At 39.6% G+C, this 19,705-nt stretch overlaps 1 protein-coding gene and 1 long non-coding RNA gene across 3 annotated transcripts in view; one reads left to right on the top strand and one right to left on the bottom strand.

Moving 5' to 3' along the window:
- Nucleotides 1-12,137: 12,137 nt before the first annotated feature.
- Nucleotides 12,138-19,705, bottom strand: part of LOC131487157 (uncharacterized) — a 40,414-nt gene continuing 32,846 nt past the window's right edge. For both annotated transcript variants that reach the window (XR_009249642.1, XR_009249641.1), the window contains one exon: nucleotides 12,138-12,507. This is a non-coding gene — a long non-coding RNA (uncharacterized LOC131487157). The remainder of the gene's footprint in view (nucleotides 12,508-19,705) is intronic.
- On the top strand, nucleotides 17,985-19,273 carry UBTFL1 (upstream binding transcription factor like 1). The gene has a single exon (XM_058687512.1). The coding sequence runs from the start codon at nucleotides 17,997-17,999 to the stop codon at nucleotides 19,230-19,232; it is 1,236 nt and encodes a 411-aa protein (XP_058543495.1). The 5' UTR covers nucleotides 17,985-17,996; the 3' UTR covers nucleotides 19,233-19,273.

Below are 19,705 nucleotides of genomic sequence, written 5' to 3'. Positions count from 1 at the left end.
ACGTTCCTTTACCTTACAGCACAGCAAACAGAGCAAGTCCTTCATAACCTCAAAGAAGTTCTTTGTTTTCATGTGTATCTCACACATCTGTTTTGCAGAGCTCGGTAAATGGTACGGTCTTGCCCATCTGACAAGGAATACATGAGTATTCAAAACAATGTTGGTTTTAGAGTTCATTTGATGGGATGTTTCCCTGAACACAGGGTAGCAAGGAGGATGATAGGCTTCCTCCTGGAAGATAGAAAGATAAGGCATACAAAAGCTGTGCCCACAGCCTATAGTGACTGGGTCTATGAAGTACTTCACACATATGGAGCAAAGTGAATTAATTTTGGAAGATGTTGGAATCCATATTTATTAAGAGAGAAAAGAAAGAGAAAATTAGTTTGTCATGGGATTTGAAAGAAGTGCATATTCAAAACTTTTAAAAATCCCAAGAGGCATAAGAATTATTTTCTTTGTGTATGTATGAATATCCTAGTATATACAGCAGGACATGCTATGTATTACATATACCAGATGATGAGGAACAGAGTCCTCATGATGTAACTTATTGATTTGTCAAACATGGCCTTCCTACCAGAGTTTCAGCTCCCTTGTACAATTTCAGTTTTGTTTATTCATGTCCTCTTTTCTAAATGGACCTGAGAATGTAGTACAGATCCAATCACCAGCCACAGAGAGTGGGTCAGATTTCACCTAATGCAATCATCCTTATCCCCTTGCCAGGGATTCATTATAGGCCACTTGACTCTGTTTAGCTGATGAGATTTGAAGGAAATGCTATTAGGAGGATTTTGTAAAATGTTTATTGGCTCCTGAGAAGAAACATTAGGAAGAGTCAACTGTTTCATGTTCCTCTGGATGGTGTTTGAATGTGATGCATGAGACTGTCATTTTGTGACCACAGTGTGCACGTGCCTAGAGACCAAAGCATACCCCCTGAGGATGACAGAGAAATGGAAGACCTGGGTGTGTGACAGTGTCATCAGGGCATGAAAGTAAGTAACTCTAGGATTGACCATCAATGCATGTAAGAAAAATTAAGGAAATAGAAAAATAACTTTACAGTCATCATAATTAATCACCTCTTCTGGAAAGAATCATAAATGGATATGAAAACCATTGGCTAAAGCAGTACTGATCCAAAGATTGTTTGTTAATAAGTTCCTCACTTTATTACCAACTAATATATTAAATCATTTATTGAAATTTTTAAAAGTATGTAATTTTAGTTACCATAAATTGTGACTAAATATTCAATTATATGGTTGCTGTTATCTTTCCCATCTGGAAGAATTTGAATGAGAGGGGCTGTATATATGGAAGGTTGAAAGCTTATTGTGGGTCCAAAATAGACATGAGGGGAGTTATTACTTTACTGAACAGTTATAAAACAAGCTTTACAATACCTCTTTGAAAAATAAGTAGCAATGAGACAGTGATGCCTACAGATATATTTATGAATAACAGTTTGTGGGAAGGGATTTATGGCTTTCTGCTTGATGAACACACAAGTTTCAGTGACATGGAACATAAAGCCTTCCCTCAAACCCCCCCATCTTGAGGAGATGGTTTGAGGGACAGGAAGAAAGTTGAAAGTTTAAATTTGCCCTGTGTAGAATGGCCTAGAAACTGGCCAAGAATTCATTCTAATATAATCATTTCTAGATGGATAACATTAATGATAATATTAAAGTGATAATAGTAGAAGCTAATACTGTTTTCTAATTCTGGACATGACTCCTCTTAACTGGATTGCCTGTTTTAGTCTTCTTAACAATAGTAGTAACTTATTTTCTATTTTTACCAACACTTTATGAGGAAGTTGGACATAGCATGAGTAAAATAAGTTACTTGTCTAAAAGTCACACATTGAATAAATGATTGATCCCATACTCAAATATAGATCTTACTGACAGAAAATGAAAGAAAAAAAACCCCTACATTTTGGTGTCCAAGATGAACACTAAGTCAAGAAACATTTACTCATCTCTGAACTGTACTGACAGTAATCTATTATAAGATATCATGATAGTGGAATTTAGGAAACAAAACAGATGAACCTATGGAAAGGGAAAACAAGAGAGAGAGTGAAACAAACCATAAGAGACAATAGAGAACAAACTGAAGGTTGATGGAGAAAGGTGGTGGGGGATGGGCTAGATGGGTGATGGGCATTAAGGAGGGGACTTGTCGTGATGAGCACTGGCTGTCGTGTATAAGTGATGAATCACTGAAACCAATGCTGCACTGTATGTTATCTAAATATAATTTAAATAAAATTTTAAAAAGAAAAAGAAGATAAAATATCATGATAAAATACACAATATTCTGGTATTCAGTGGATCAGAGTTTAAAGGATGATATAAAACAAGTTTTTTTGAAACAGTAAATCTTTTAATGAGAAATGTGTAATGTGCCATGGAAACAGAGAAAAGAGAACGATCTGATAGTTCACCTTTGGTGACACAACCATGCTGCACGCATTGATACTCAGTGCGCACAAAGAAATTTACTTGTCTTAATGCCTAGCATATTTAAGAACATCTTCTCCTCACAGTCTACATTATTTTTATTTTCATTTATTTTTATTTTTATTATTATTTTTTAATGCTTAGCTATTTTTGAGAGAGACAGACAGACAGAGGATGAACAAGGAAGGGGAAGAGAGAGTAAGACACAGAATCTGAAGCAGGCTCCAGGCTCCAAGCTGACAGCCCATAGCCCAACATGGGGCTCAAACTCATAAACCGCAAGATCACGACCTGAGCTGAAGTCAGACACTTAACAGACTGAGCCACCCAAGTGCCCCAACAGTCTACATTATTTTTAATAAAAAAAACTTGACCTACTTTATTATTTTTTAATTTATTTATTTGGGAGGGGGCAGAGAGAGAGGGAGAGAGAATCCCAAGCAGGCTCTGTGCTATCAGTGCAGAGCCTGGCATGGGGCTCCATCTCACAGACTGTGAGATCATGACCTGAGCCAAAATCAAGAGCCAGACGCTTAACCAACTGAGCCACCCAAGTGCCCCAAAGTTGGCCTATTTTAAAGTAAATGTTGTATAGTTTGTTTGGATCTTATCTACTACCTTCATTTTGAAAATTTCAAAGCAAGTCAGTTTATCTCCTCCATCAACCCTAAAACATTCAAGACATTAATGATTTTAAAAAGAGACTAATAATGTACTCATAATTCAATTGGACTTATTATCTAGAACTCCAGTTCTCTATGAAATGATATATACCTCAAGTCAACATGATTGTCAGCAGCAAATGATGACTGTGTTTTAAGATACAGATTTTTCTTGACTTACTATGGGGTTACATCTGAATAATGCCACTGTAAATTGAAAATATCATAAATTGAAAACACATTTAATACCCCTAACCAGCTGAACATCATAGCTTAGCCTCACGTACCTATAAGTGCTCAGAGCACTTACATTTACAATTGGGCCAAATCAGCTAATACAAAAGTCCATTTTAGAATAAAGTGTTGGAGCATCTCAGTGGCTCAGTTGGTTAAGCCTCTGACTTAGGCTCAGGTCATGATCTCACAGCTCATGTGTTGAAGCCCCGCGTCAGGCTCTGTGCTGACAGCTCAGAGCCTGGAGCCTGCCTCAGATTCTGTGTCTCCCTCTTTCTCTCTTCCCCTCCCCCACTCACACTCTGTCTCTGTTTCTCAAAAATAAATAAACATTAAAAAAAAATTAGAATAGGGGCGCCTGGGTGGCTCAGTCGGTTAAGTGTCCGACTTCAAATCAGGTCACGACCTCGCGGTCCGTGAGTTTGAGCCCCGCGTCGGGCTCGGGCTGATGGCTCAGAGCTGATGGCTCAGAGCCTGGAGCTTGCTTCAGATTCTGTGTCTCCCTCTCTCTCTGCCCCTCCCTCATTCATGCTCTCTCTCTGTCTCAAAAACAAATAAACGTTAAAATTTTTTTTTAAAAAATTAGAATAAAGTGTCAAAAATCTGCTGTAATGTATTGAATACTGTACTGAAAGTGAGAAGCAGAATGGTCGTGTAGGTACAAATGATTTAAGGGCATCAGAGGTCAACCGTCACGGTCGCTGGCTGACTGGGAACTGCGGCTGCCTCTGCTGCTGCTCAACGTCACCAGAGAACCATTAGGGCTCCATTGCTGGCCCGTGAAAAGACCAAAACACAAAATTTGAGGTTCAGTCTCTACTGGATGCACAACACTTTCTCATCACTGTGAAGTCAAAAAATCATTTGGTCCCACCATCTTAAGTTAGGGACTGTCCATAAATTGATTTGGCTGCACTCAAGAGCCCTTATTTTCATGTTCAGTGGATGCAGAGAACCTTCCCGTATCTAAACTTCCTCATAGGGAAAAGTAACAGTCTTCTCTAGGTCATTCCAGTTCCTAAACACTTGATAATCTCCCTCTGAAAACTGAAATACAAGTCTGAAGCTGAGAACATTAAGAGACATTTCAAACACTCAACCTCACAATGAGTGTTTGTGGGATAATTCAGCACATTGAATCGACCGGCATTTTAACTAGACCTGAGATACAAACATGTACTTAAATATGCACATACACAGAGCATAACATGAACAGCTTGATGGGCATGGATAGATGACTTAGTATCTACAGAAAAATAATACAATTAGCATATATTTATTGCTTTACCTACCAAACTGCAAGCTATCTGGTGCCAAATTATTTTCTGTACCTCACGATTATATATGAATAATCAACGCACACAAAAATAACAGAGGAAAAATAATCATACTAACTCAAAAAATAAATACAAAGAGAAGAGGTTGCATCCTCATAATGGACTAAATTTAAAGTAATGAAACAATTTCTACTATTAAATTCTTTGGAAACAACCTAAACAAACAGACATGTGGATTATCGTTCCTAATTTTAAGAGAAAATAACAGAAGTTGCTTTCATGAATATGAGTACTCACCCGTGGTTACTGGTAATGGAGATTTCCATTCTTGTTCAGTAAGTGATTCTGTTAAAGTCAGTTCAAGGATTAGGCGCTCACCTTTCAGTAGCAGTAAATTTCTGAAGCCAACTCCAACTCCAGCCAACTCCAAACACAGATTCTACAGAATAATGAACTCAGCCCTTTGCCTGATGTTTTATAGTCTTTGAAGACCACGCCCATTTACCCAAAGTGCTTCAGTTATTGAATCTTGGGAAAGGTGTTGGGTTACATGATTCGATTTTTGCAGCCTGGTAAACACACCCTGAAGATTATGGCTGATTGGAAACCTTCTTAAACCAACTTATTCAAACTTCCACATTCGATCTCCAGTAAGAAGCCACACCTTGAGTTAGCCTATGTGATCCATATGGGTCTGTTGTTTTTAAAATAAATGGATCCCCAAAATATATTCTTCCTATCTGCTTTTAAGAAACTATATTACAATCCTTTTTTTTTTAATGTTTTTTTTTTTTAATTTTTTTTTCAACATTTTTTATTTATTTTTGGGACAGAGAGAGACAGAGCATGAACGGGGGAGGGGCAGAGAGAGAGGAGACACAGAATCGGAAACAGGCTCCAGGCTCCGAGCCATCAGCCCAGAGCCTGACGCGGGGCTCGAACTCACGGACCGCGAGATCGTGACCTGGCTGAAGTCGGACGCTTAACCGACTGCGCCACCCAGGCGCCCCGAAACTATATTACAATCCTAACTGCACCAACCCATTACTACACACTGTATTTGGTTATCTGTGTGAATCTGTATGCATTCCTTTTTTTTATGTCAACAAGTAATAGTTGTTTTTTTTTTTTTTTTCACTACTTTCCTGATATTTTTTCATAAAGAAACTTTATCCACATTTGGTTTATCAGTACAGTGTGATCAAGCCCCTGGCCAATAATACCACTTGCTTGTCTGGCAGAACTATCCTTCTACTGTTTTATGGATCGTGCCAACCTCCACTGAACTAAAATTCTCTGAAATTTTATATTTTACAGTGAGTCCTCCACAAAATTCTTCCCTTTTAAAGGTTGTTTTCTTTTTGGAAACACAGTACTGTTTTTTTTTGTTTTGTTTTGGTCTAAAACTGCGCACACAATAGCTTTTGCTGGTTTTTCTTTAACACTCTGCTTTTTTTCTTATTACCTCACATATTTTCTCATATACTCCTTTTAATATTCAATACATATGCATAATTGAAAGATTTATGGTCTTTTGTGGATTTAATGATCACACAGTTGGTGTGTACTACATGATTGACTCCTAGAAGGCATCATACACATTTTTTTAAATGTTTATTTATTTTGGGGAGAGAAACAGAGAGAGCACAAGCAGGTGAGGGGCAGAGAGAGAGGAGAGTGAGATATAGAATCCAAAGCAGGCTCCAGGCTCTGAGCTATCAGCACAGAGCCCAACTCGGGGCTCAAACTCACGAACTGTGAGATCATGACTGACCTGGAGTCAGAAGTTTAACCAACTTAGCCACCCCAGGCACCCTAGGCATCATAAACATTTTTGTAAAAGAAATGCTATATTTTCTGGTAAGTTTAGGCAACTATCAAAGTTTTCTCCATCTTGACTAGACATGCATCCTATTCAGTCTTTTAAAAACATTTTCATGTTTAGTCAATGATAGATCTTGGTGCTTCACCCAGGGAAGGATCTTAGAATGAAAACACTTTACTTTCACTACATCAAATGATCAGTTATCACATATCTGCTCTTCTAATGTAGGCCATGGCTAAAAAAACGAATTATAGTCTTCAGATTCCAAAATGTTTTTCTTTAATATTATCTTCTCTTGGAAATTACATATCAAAAAACAAAAACACGTTTACCCTTGACACCCCTTCATTCTCTTGTCTACCCCTGCACATACAGCAGTATAGTAAATGCTTTTTACTTAAATGTAAGTTTCTTGAGGAAAAGATCATGAATGATCAACTTTTGCAGTGGTATTACCCAAAATATCACCAGGTCTATAGTAGGATGTGAAACCCTTTTTGTTGCCACAGTTCTATGGCCTGGGAGTGTGGAGGGGGGTTAACTCTGGGAGAAATCCTGCTTTCAAGGCTTTATTTTAAACAGTGTAAAGTAGGACCAGAGAAAAAAATTTTAAGTTTATTTATTTAGAGAGTGGGAGAGAAAGAGAATGTGTATGCATGTGTGCGCAAGTGGGGGAGGGGTAGAGAGAGATGGGGAGAGAGAGAATCTCAAGCAGGCTCCGCACAGTCAGTACAGAGTCTCACGGGTGTTGGTTTGATCTCACAACCTGTAAGATCATGACCTGAGCCAAAATCAAGATTTGGATGCTTAACCAACTGAGCCACCCAGGTGCCCCAGGACCAGAGAAGTTTTTAATACAGGCTGAATCTACCCCCCTGCAGTGGGACAATACCCTTCTGAGTACTCTACCCTGTATCCTGTGTAGTGTAAGGACTTTCTGCTGTGGATGAGGGGAATATCAACTATTCCCAGCCCTGTAAGAGCTGCAGGTATTGTTTCATGGGTTTTGTCATCTTTTCTTGATCAAGTATTTTCCTAATATGACTTAACTGATCTGCACTCAGCTATAGATTCTAGCTGTGTGCCCCTTTACAGATCTGTGTGTGTGTGTGTGTGTGTGTGTGTGTGTGCAGCTCTCTTTTCAACCAGTACTCAGTCCTGGGAACTCCAATCGCCTTGAACTCCCTGAACCCACAACTCCACTCAGGATTTCCTGTCTCAACACTGAGGTCTAGAAATCGCCAGGCGGTAGGCATGGATCTACACTGGATCGCCTCATTTCTTTCTTCTCTGTGCTGCCTGTTGGCTAATGTCTGAAAGCTGTTATTCTACAGCTTTTTGTGCTGTTAATGTTGTTATTAATTGAGATAAAATCGGAAAGAAATGTAAGTGATGAATCACTGAATTCTAATCCTGAAACCAACATTGCACTACTAAAATTTAAATATAAAAAAAGGAAAGAAAAACAAAACAAAACAAAACAAAACAAAAAACATTTTTTCAGAGAAAATAAATATAAAAATAGGAGAGGCAATAAGGCTCCCACTACTCCCTTTTGCTTAAACATAAGTCTGTGGGAAGACTTATAAACTAAAATTTCAAATTTTTTAATGGATATAGAGGGTTTATTTTTATAAAACATTTTTGAAAATGTATCAGTTTTTATCTTCAGTGAGTGTTGGAATTGTGTCTCTTTCCTTCTTTCTTTCTTTCTTTTTCTTTTTAAGTGTTTTGGTTTTTTGAGAGTGGAAGCACAAGAGGGGGAGGGGCAAAGGGAGAGAGAGAACCTTAAGCAGGCTCCACACCCTGCATGGAGCCAGAGGCAGAGCTCAATCTCACAACCGTGAGATCATGACCATGACGTCCTGACCTGAGCCAAAGTTGTGAGTCAGATCCTTACCTATCTGAGCCGCTTGACCCACGGAGCCACCCAGGCACCCCAGGTATTGTGTCTCTTTCATCAATATTGCCCATTTCATCTAAGCTGTCGAGTTAGTTGGCACAAATGTGCTTCTAATATTACCTTCTTTTCATTAAGATGTCTGTTGATCTCCACCTCTTTTGGTATATTTTAGTGTCTTCTCTTTCCCTCTCCCCTCCCCCCCTTGCCTCCCCACCAGGGTGTGTTTGTGTCTGTCTGTCTGTGTGCTTAGAGCTGCTAGGCTTGAGAAACAATGACTCCCTTTGATTTTTATTGTGTATTTATTCTCCTGAGTGAGTTAGGTAAGCAGGCTTTGGCAGTGGTGGAGTGGGGCTAGGGTCTTGCATAAGAGTTTCTGGAAACTAGGTTCTAGGCACTTATAGCGTTGTAAGCACTGGGCCCCACTACAAGGTGTCGGGGTATGTATGACAAGTATCTCCAATATACCCATTATTAGGAAGTACCTGATGGGAAGAGAATCCAGTATGGGTCATCACTAAATACCAGATTCTACTGAGAAGGGAAAGAAACAGGGAATGTACAGCTTTTTTAGGGTAAAAGGAGCAAATGTCAGGCCTTTCAAGAAGAGGAGGCCAGGAATCTCCAAGCTCTTGGCCACAAAGGTCCATCATGACCCTGTCCCCTGTCTCATCTAGTGTACCCTCAGGTGTGAGACCCTCCCATGCAGGGAATAAGTACCCCTGGCACAAAGCCAGCTCCCCCCTCCCTTGTCGGGGGCATCAGGAGCTCCAAATCAGACCTGTCAAGCATGTCAAGCAGGTACTGCCCAGAGCCTTTGGACAAGAGTTCTCAGATTCCTTTGAGTGCTGCCCATTCCTAGGGATTCCTGGGCCCTGTCGGGGGGGGGGGGGGGGGGCACTGGAAATACTCTCCCGATTTCACTGATCTTTCTTTGGTGTGGAACATCCCCCACTGTACCCCAAGTGCCAGGGGTCAGTTCCACAAGGAGAATTCATTCTGGAAATAAATGCGACCTAAGCCTTTAAAATCCTCAAAGGGCCAGCCACCTGATGTCTGCACTGTCACTACCAGACATGTGGCAAGGTAGGGACCCTGGTTTTGGCCCAAAGCCCAGCACAGCCCTTGGGTAAAGCCAGGGCCTGGGCTCCAGGAAGGTGCCATCCAGGGTCCCGCGTGTGTCTAGAAGATGCAGAAGTTAGAGCCACTGAGGCCAGAACACGAGGGAAAAATCATTTTTCAAATAGGTAACAGCAGGGTGTGGCAGGAACTGCAAGCCACTTCTCCAGTCTCCCTGCTGTAGCTTCCGGAATTGTTAAGAGAGCCTCCCTGCCTGTCCTGCTCAGTGCAGCGCCCTTGATGCCCTGTGGGGGGCGCGTGGCTCCGTGACTCCAGCACAGGCATGAGAGGCAGCCCTGGTCTCCAGCTTCTGGAATAGCCACCCTCTGGCCTCCAGCTCACCCTCTGCCTCCACGCGAGGTTGGGGAAATGTTGGACCCAGAGCACCCAAACCTTGCCTAGAACCCCCCCCCCACCATTGTAACCCCCCCAGACCGGTCCCCCCTCGTCCTGCAAATATCTCTCATCTCAGCCAGGAGAGTTGCTTCACCTCATTACCAAAACTTAATATATTAAGTTTTAAATGCTCATCTGATGGTAGTGATTGTCATTTTAATTTTATGTCTCTAACTATGAATGAGGTTGAGAAGATCTTCACGTTTATTGCTTCTCCTGTGAAGTAACAGTTTCAGATGTTTTTCCTAGGGGGAAGGCGCTGTCAGATTGGAAGGAATCTTTACATATTTTGGATATTCATCCTTAACTAGTTTTATGTCTTACAGTATTTTTTTCTTATTTTTTTCACTTCCATTAGGGTGTCTTTTGAGAACAGATGTCCTTAAAAGTTTTGTAGTTAAATTGATCAGTAGTTACCTTGTTTAAATTGTGTTTTTTGTTTCTTCACTGGGAAATCCTTTTCTAACATAACCAAAAAGAACCAAAAAGATATTTTCCTGTATTCACATCTTTTAAAATGATGAATTTGCTTATTCATATTGAACGTACCTGGAATTAATTTTTTGAAGTGTCACAGAATACTCACTGGGAAGTTTCTCTTTTGTAATCCATTGGCAATGCCTACCTATTCAGTCAAAAATCACATTTCCATATAACAAGTGAGTCTTAGGCTTCCTCTTTGGTTTCTGTGGGTTTCTTGTCCATCTCTGTACCAGTGTCTCACCTCTTAATTGTGTGTCGAGACCATCACATTTGTCACTGATATCTCAAAATGCCTAATGATGTTTTGACCCATAGAAGAATGCTGCTGTACTATTGCCAACATCCACATTTAGCATAAAGTGTATATGCATAAGTATCTAGTATGTATTTGCATGTAATACATTGTGATCTTCTCATCACGTATTTCCAGAATTTGAAATACACCCAAAAAACAACATACCTAAAAATCTGATTGCAGTGTCTTTTTTGAGTGATCTTCAGGAAAATAAATTAAACGCACTACTTTTTCAACTACATACATAATTTTTTCAATGCTATGTGGTATCTGAATTTTCCAAGATAAAGAAAAAAATTTTTTCCTCTATTTAAGTAGTCAAGAATCCAGAAATATGACTATCCAACTTTGTTTTTGAAGTCCTCAACATCCTCTTTAGGATCTTAATCTCCACTATTATACTTTCTTCATTAAAGAATATTTAATCAATATTACTGAATCAAAGTGTGTCTAGTGATACTCTAGCTCTCAGGTGTAAGAAATTTACTCGGCCTTCGTATCTGTAAACAGCCTCATTCAGTGTTTCCCAAAGTTTGGCATTCATCTGAATTACCTGGAATGACTGATAAACCACGGATTTCATCCCCCCTCATGTAACATTTTTGATTCTGTAGGTCTTGAGTTTGAGCCCACAACTGGTATTTGAAACAAGGCTCAGGTGATTATGATGCTGAGGGAGCCGAATAAAATTTTGAGAACCGTGGACAGTCTCTTCTTAATTCCCTATTATCCTCAACATTTCATATCCTCTATTAATCTATGTCATTTTCAATGGTTGACAGAATTCCTTCTAATGGCTATTCTCAATTATTAGTCAGAAATGTGTGGAATCATATGTATTTCAGAACTACCTTTCAGATATGGACTATGGCAAACAGAGTATATAGTATGTAAACTGTACCAATTATTGGGTAGTATAGTGTAGTCAAACCCTGCTGCCAATAAGGCAATCATGTCACTCATTTATGAATTGGCTTATTCATCAAATATCTGTTAAATGCATGTTATCTCCTAGACACTAGGTTACCTGCTGGGGTAATGAACACTTTCTATATTTCTTGCAATTTCCACTACTGGAAAAGATACAATCAAATATATTTGGAGTTCATATAAAGAAAGGCCTATCTTGGTCCTGAGGGTCAGGGGAGATTTCCCCCTAAAACAGATTTTTGTCTTCTGAGGGTGAACTGAAGTGTAGGACATACTAGATTAAGAGATGGGAGAAGAAGTTTCAGAATGACATGGGCATTGTAGATAACCAAGTCTGTCTATGATGGGAAAACTCTGTGTTCCTACTTTACACCATTGAGCTGGAATCACACACTCGTATATTTTTGTAACTCCAGCAAACTCCCAAACCAGGTGTGCAACCACAGCATGTATTCTAGGTAAGTGGGCCACAGAGATGATTTCAATTTACAGAAGATGGAACAAAACAAAAGATGGAATCAGAAGTCAAGGAACACATACCAACTGGCCCAGAGATTTCTTTCCTGACAAACACTGGGAAACTGCACAGGAGACTGTAACAATTATCCTTTCACACATAAAAGAAGAAATGTATCCTCAGATTCCATCAGTGGGCCATTCTTCCTTATCCACGAATCCTTATAGACTCCTAGAGCTTACTCCCAACAGTGGCCCACATCCAGCTCTCAATACTGTTTTCCAGAGGTGAAATCATCATCCATAATATGTCTTGATGTTCTCCACACAGCACAATAGTTAGATCTGTCTGAATTCAAAGATGCATCTTGACAGTCATGCCTACACCTCAAACTTCTCACACAACCAGTTTGATATCATGATCAGTTATTTCTTTATTGAAGGAAATCTCCACTATGTAAAGAAAAGAATATTCTAGTCAAAACCAGTTTAAAAATTCCTAGCCCATTTCTGAGTTGACTTAATATCTGAATTCATATAAACTATCTGTGATTTCAAAATTTAAAAGAAAAACATTCAAGCTTTTTGTTCTTGTGAAATATTTCTTCTCTTAGCACAAAATATTAATTTCTAAGTCATTTTGCTTCCAAGAATGCCCAGATCCAAGTGACTCCACTTTAAAACCTAAAAAGGGGCACCTGGGTAGCTCAGTCAGCTACACATCTGACCCTTGGTTTTGGCTCAGGTTCATGAAATCAAGACCTGCATTAGTCTCTTTTGTGCTCACAGGGTGGAGCCTACCTGGGATTTCTTTCTCCCTCTCTCTCTCTCTGCCCCTTCCCTGTTCTCTCTTTCTGAAAATAAATAAACATTTTTAAAAACCACCAAAAAAAAACCCAATAGATTTTTAAAAATTAAAAAAAATAATAAAACCAAAAGAAAAAAACCAAAGAACAGTTCTTAAAGGAATCAGGAAAAATACTAAGCAATTCTTCTACATATCAACAGTATTAATATGAGTCTATTACTAAAATGCCCCCCTCAAATTTAAACAAAGATATTTTTCCCCTTGCAATTTCTCTTGCAAATAAATCTAAATGATTGAGAACAGAAAGTTGTTAGTCTTACTTGATGGTGAAGTCATAGGTTATTCTGATAGAAAAATGTACATCATGTTTTAGTAAACTGTGTTTGTTACTGTTGAGATAAGTGTCAATTTTTGGTCACCTGTAACCCTAACTTTAACACTCCCAAATTTTACTTACTATTTTAATTTTTATATTGTGAAGGTGCTAATAAGTGCATCCGCTCTAATGAAGTCAGTATCAGTTTTGTTTAAAATCAGTTGATAGTAGGGTCACCTGGGTGGCTCAGTCGGCTCAGCGTCCGACTCTTGATTTCTGCTCAGGTCATGGTCTCATGGTTCATTTTCTGGGATCAAGCCCTGTGCGCTGACAGTGCAGAGCATGCTTGGGATTCCCGCTCTGTCTCTCTCTCTCTCTCTGCCCCTTCCCCACTTGCACGTGCGTGCACACATTCTCTCTCCCTGTCTCTCAAAACAAATAAATAAATAAATATTTTTTAAAATAAAAAATAAAATCAGTTGATAGTAAAAACAATAAAATGGATAAAGAAGACTAAGATATAGGACAAAAAAATAAGCTATAGTAGATGACAGGCATGAACGTATATTTGTATACACATATAAGATTTCTGTGCATGTTTTGGTCTTAATATTTGTGGACTATTTATGTCACTTCATAAAGAGGGGCTCTTTGCAATAAGGCAAGAGGAACATATTCATTTCCCAAAAAAGGGGAGTGAGGGTTTGCCATTCAGTTCAGTAATTTGTTCCAAAATCCTGTTCAAGAAAGCACTCCTACTATGTGCAAACTAGCCTTATATTGATAAAAAGAGAATATCTCCTCTACTTTGATACTCTCGGGGCACCTGGGTGGCTCAGTTGGTTAAGCATCTGACTTCAACTTAGGTCATGATCTCATAGTTAATGAGTTTGAGCCCGAGTGGGGCTCTCAGCTGTCAGCACAGAGCCCACTTCAGATCCTCTATACTCTTTCCTCTCTGCCCCTCCCCCGCTCTCTGTCTCAAAAATAAACATTAAAAAAGAAAAGGAAAAGAAAGTTGTTTTAGTAACAAGATACTTTAGTCAGAAAGGCAGATTACAAGAATTCCATGGTTTTAAGCATGTTGATAAAATTATTTGTTTTAATATTATTAAAGTTTTTGTAGATAAACAATTGAAAGCAATTACCGTAACTAAATATATACTAGGTAACTAAAACCTAACTTCTATTGCAGCTGCTTATACATTGACCCAATGGTGACCTAATTATCACATTAATTACCTTACTAGTTAAATCCATGCTTGCTAGTGATATGGGTTCCAGTTGCCAAATATATTTGTATACTTGCAATAAATGAATAAAATTCCTGTAAGAAAGCTTTGTTGCATAACCAGCAGGCATAGGCCTTTCCAACACTCTTCCTCCTGTATGAAAGAGTTTTGGTGAGTATTGTTTTGTTAATTTCCTCCAAAAAGCATGCACTTCAGGACTTTGATCCAATCTATAGCTGCAGGGGTGAGTCCTGATTGGTCTGAAATATCAATCAATAATGTGACTAGCCAGTGATTGGTTTAACAAGGGCAGTTCACTAAGCTCATCTACTTTCATTTAAGTGTCAAAACCATCCAATCATGATTTCTCGTCTAAAATTACACTGCTACTAAATGTTGGAGCCAGAAATCCCACCTTTGACCCAATAAAATCAGTAAGCCATTACTCTCCAAGACACTACAATAGGCAAAAGCAAGCAATCTGGGCTTTCTAAGCAACTGAATTAATTAAATCAACAAGAATTTTCTGATAAGTTTACAGTTCCAAGAACAGTCTGTCAGGTTGGGGATGGTTAGTAAAATAACATCATTATAAGAGATAATAATTTTTTTTAAATTGATGAAGAAATCTATACAACGCCACTCATCTGTATGTCTTCTGTCCCTCATCCATGATCCAGAAAAATGCCTTTATTGCAACCCATTGATTAAAATGCACAAAAATGTGCATACATAAGACAGTCATAAAACTAAATTTTCTCCTTGATGTTTTTTATTTCAAACAGAATCTGTCACCAAAACCAATTTCTGAATATGAGTGTTAACAGGATTAATCTTTGTAAAATTGGACCAGATTTCAACTTGAATCTTCTTACATGAATATACAAAGTTTTTTAGTTTGCCTTCCTATCTTTATTACAAACACACCTGCATTGAAAACCAATTGTGAAGGAGGAGAGAATGGCAGCATATTCTAAGTCCTTAGGAATTATTACCAAGCATTCCTTGTCATGGTGAAAAGATTTAACAATCATGTAATTATAATCAGCACCAGAAAACATATCATAATTTAAAAATTTTGTTTTGCAAAAACATTCATTTATTTCTGTTCCAAGTGAACACACTGTCCCTCTAATTTCTGACGTTTCTGCACAGTTACCAGTGTCACTTTAAGGCAAGCCCATTCATTCTTGCCATCTCTAACTTTATGTCAGAAAACTGACGTTTCTGAAATCATTTGCCAACAGTCAAATACAAGTTATTTTCCAAATTATCCAATGTGTTATCTACTTGTAAATTACCAAGTATTTCCTCTAACATACTTGCATATTGCCATTTGTAGAACAGAACGTAATATATGTATACAAAGAAAATAAGATTGTCCTAACTCATTTTTACGATCTACACAGAATAAAAAATTACAAGACTGGAAACTAATTTGTGAGTCTTTATAATCTATATAAACAGCCAAGGAATGAGTAAAACAACAGACCAAACTTAAGCACCAAATTATTCCAAAAATATATAGCAAAATCAGATGACAAAGTAGCTTAAGTTATGAAAAAGATGAAGGAATGGAGTCATTTTTTAAATTTGAAAATGAAATGATTTCATAGAAACAAATGCAGTTTGCTGGTACATTAAACTTATGATACTGTATTTGCTTTATTTTGAGAAGAGGCAGGAATTCCTCTCATGTAAACTGTGTTCACCAAGGGAATAGAGCTATCGTCTCACCAATGTTTGCTGTAGAAGTAAAACTAAGTCATTCTTGCAATCATGATCTCCTGATAGCCAATTTAACTTTGATCATATTGCTTTCACAAATCCTCTGTAGTTTTTGTTTAGAGATTACATCTCCCTAAACCCAGAATTCAGTATAATGATTCACATTTTTTTTTTAATTTTTTTTAACGTTTATTTATTTTTGAGACAGAGAGAGACAGAGCATGAACGGGGGAGGGTCAGAGAGAGAGGGAGACACAGAATCCGAAACAGGCTCCAGGCTCTGCGCGGTCAGCACAGAGCCCGACGCGGGGCTCGAACTCGTGGACAGCGAGATCATGACCTGAGCTGAAGTCGGCTGCCCAACCGACTGAGCCACCCAGGCGCCCCAATGATTCACATTTTGATATCAAAGGTCACCTTAGCCTCGGTAGACTAAGAACTTGAGCAGCACTGAAAGGATTTAGATGGCCTCCTGAAGATGAGAAACTATCAGATCCTAGACCACAAGAAAACACTGAAATTAACACTGAAGAGAAGGACCTACATTCAAATACTATACTGAAAGATAGTCAGATGTGTAAGCAGGAATGGGAGAAGAATGTGGGGACCCAGAAACCCAGACAAAAATTTGCCATGTGCACATTGTTTAAAATTAATGGCAAGGATAAACCAACAACAGGAGGGTAATTTCAGTATATGGTTTCTGGAGACTGAGAATGGAATTATTCTAATCAAGGACAGAAAGGTACATCTTCCATTGGTCCTGCCTACTGCAGAAACCTAATCAGGGAAGAGCTTCAGGGATCCCAAACTAAAGGCTTTGCAAGGGCAAAGTAAGTTTGTTTTGTTTGTAAGTCTGTGAAGTTGGCTGGACTGTGGGAACTCAGAAAGTTACCCATTTTCTAGTAGAGAGCCCAGAGAACACAGAACTCCTAACCCAATTGGGTGGATCTTCCTATAAGCATTGATGAGACCATTTACACAATCATTAGATGAGCACACCCTTGTTAGTAGAAGAATCGGTACTTTTTTCTTTAAAAATAAGTAATTTAACTATCAGCAGGCTTAAGACTTTTCTAAGCAGGTGTAATATGCCTAGTTAACAAAAATTATGTATGTAAGTCTTTCCAGTTTACTCCTGAGCTTTCAATTAATGTTATTGTTTTTACATTTACAAATGTATATACTTATTTTATTTATTTTATGTTTATTGTATATATAAATGGGGATATCTAGAGGGAATGTTCTAGATTTCATGTAGTTTTATATTTGGCTTGGCCCTAAAACTTAATTGGAAAATCTTGTTGCAGTATGGTAAAAGGGACTGAGGCTTAAAGATGAGAAACAGTGGGGTGCCTGGGTGGCTCAGTAGGTCAAGTGTCCAACTCCTGATTTCTGCTCAGGTCACAATCCCAGGTTTATGGTATCATGCCCAATGTAGGGTTCCTCGATTAGCATAGAGCCTACTTGAGTCTCTCTCTCTCTCTCTCTCTCTCTCTCTCTCTCTCTGCCCCTCTTTCAAGTTTCTGAGCTCTCTCTCTCAAAAACAAAGCAAAACAAAAGAAAAAATGTGAACATAAATTTCAACTCAGAAGTGGGCAATTTTCCATTTCTGTTTCCATTTACATTGTTACATTGTTTACATCGTTAAGGGTGATTAAATTATGGGGGGGGCATATCCCAAGTGGGTTGTAATTTTCTCATTTATTGCTTCTCTCTCTTCTCAGAAACATGGACCTCCCCACACTTTAGGACTTCCAGAAATAACTCATGTGCTAAACCTTGAAAGTGAGAAAGTTTGAGCTCCTGCTGAAGTTTCTGAACTGCTAGGACCAGATAAGTGCCCCAAGAACTAGAAATGGCGTTGTCTAGAGGCCGAGGTCACTGGTCCAAAGAAGACATTGTGAAGTTACTGGACCGCATGGAGACTAACCTTCCCTCCAATGACAGCCACACATTCAAAACAACCCAGTCACAGATGGACTGGGAAAAAGTAGCTTTTAAGGATTATTCTGGAGAAATGTGCAAACTCAAATGGTTGGAGGTTTCTTATCACCTGAGAAAATTTTGCACTTTGACAGAATTAGTCCTGGAAGCCAAGGAACATGTTGAAAAGCCTGACAGAAGCAAAAAACGTAAGAAACATCCGGACATGCCCAAGAAGCCCCTGACTGCTTACCTTCGCTTCTTCATGGAGAAGCGGCCTCAGTGCTCCCAAAAATATCCCAACCTGAGCAACCAGGAGCTGACCAAGGTTCTGTCTAAGAAATACAAGGAGCTCCCAGAGAAGATAAAGCTCAAATATATTCAAGATTTTCAGAAGGAGAAACAGGAGTTTGAGGAGAAACTGGCTCAATTCAAGGATGACCACCCTGATCTATTCCAGAAACCCAAAAAATCGGATGTAACCAAGAGGAGCCCAAACGGGGCCCAAAAGAAGTTTCCGAGTCACGTGCCAGAAGTGAAGTCTCCTCTAGGAAGCTGTTTTTCCAAGAGGATGATATTCCGTGGAGAGCCCCGAAAGCCCCCCATGAACGGATATGAGAAGTTCCACCGGGATTTGTGGTCAAGTAGGGAGCTGCGAGATGTGCCCCCAAGGGAGCGCAGGGTGGAGATTGGCAGGCGCTGGCAGCAAGTCCCGCAGAGTCAGAAGGACCATTATAAGCAGCAGGCTGAGGAGCTGCAGAAACAGTACAAGGTGGATCTGGATGACTGGCTCAAGACCCTGTCTCCTGAACAGTATGCTGCCTACAGAGAGGCGACCTATAGTAAGTGTAAAAACATGAGCATGAGGGGAGGCCCAGATCCCAAGGTCAGACGGACAGATCTGCAGTCGCCATCAGCAAGGAGTCTGCAAGAAGGGCTTGGACAGGAGTCAGGGCTGCAGTCTCCGGAGACAGAATCACCAGAGACCACTGGGGGCAATGCTCATGCCTCTTGGGGATCAGGAGAAGATGAGGAAGGGATGGAAGGGGAGGAAGGCAGCAGCTCCTCAGACTCCAGCAGCGGGAGTGAATGCGAAGATTGTGAGTTTGGGGACAGTGGCTCCAGCACATCTTCCTTAGGTGACTCCTCTGATGCGGACCCTAACTGAGTTTTGTTCAGCCACTAAAGGGCGGGAAAGAGAACTTCCCAGCAAAAGTCCAAGGCATCTGTGTCAATTGGAAGGGCTCTTCTCTCTGTCCCTTTTCATTTCCTTCCTTTTTGCCTTTCCTCCTCAATTCAGAGGAGGACTGGTTGGAAAGAGGGGATCTGGCGCAGTATTTTCTGGCTCCCCTCTGTACCCCAGATCCACCCCCTAGAAACTCCATGCACTGAGTGCTCTTGGAATAAACAATGAGATGACAGAGCTGTGAGGAGAACACTGGATTAGACTGTTTCCTGAAGTGAGACGTTTTCCTCTCATCTGCATGCCACAGCTGGCAGAGGACGCCGAGGATCCTGGGTGACCCTGACATTTCCTGTGGAATCGTGCCTCAGGACTCCTGCACCTCATCTGTGATGAGGAAGGAGCAGGAGGCACATATGTGTATGTATATCGAACTCCTATATCTCCATGAGGCTTAC

The sequence above is a fragment of the Neofelis nebulosa genome, chromosome 10 (assembly GCF_028018385.1).
Source record: "Neofelis nebulosa isolate mNeoNeb1 chromosome 10, mNeoNeb1.pri, whole genome shotgun sequence".
NCBI lineage: Eukaryota > Metazoa > Chordata > Mammalia > Carnivora > Felidae > Neofelis > Neofelis nebulosa.
The sequence above is the reverse complement of the archived record's forward strand: the minus strand, read 5'-3'. Positions and strand labels throughout refer to the sequence as shown.

What these genes read in the sequence shown, in the direction of transcription:
- UBTFL1 (XM_058687512.1), top strand. Translation starts at nt 17,997, where the DNA reads ATGGCGTTGTCTAGAGGCCGAGGTCACTGGTCCAAAGAAGACATTGTG.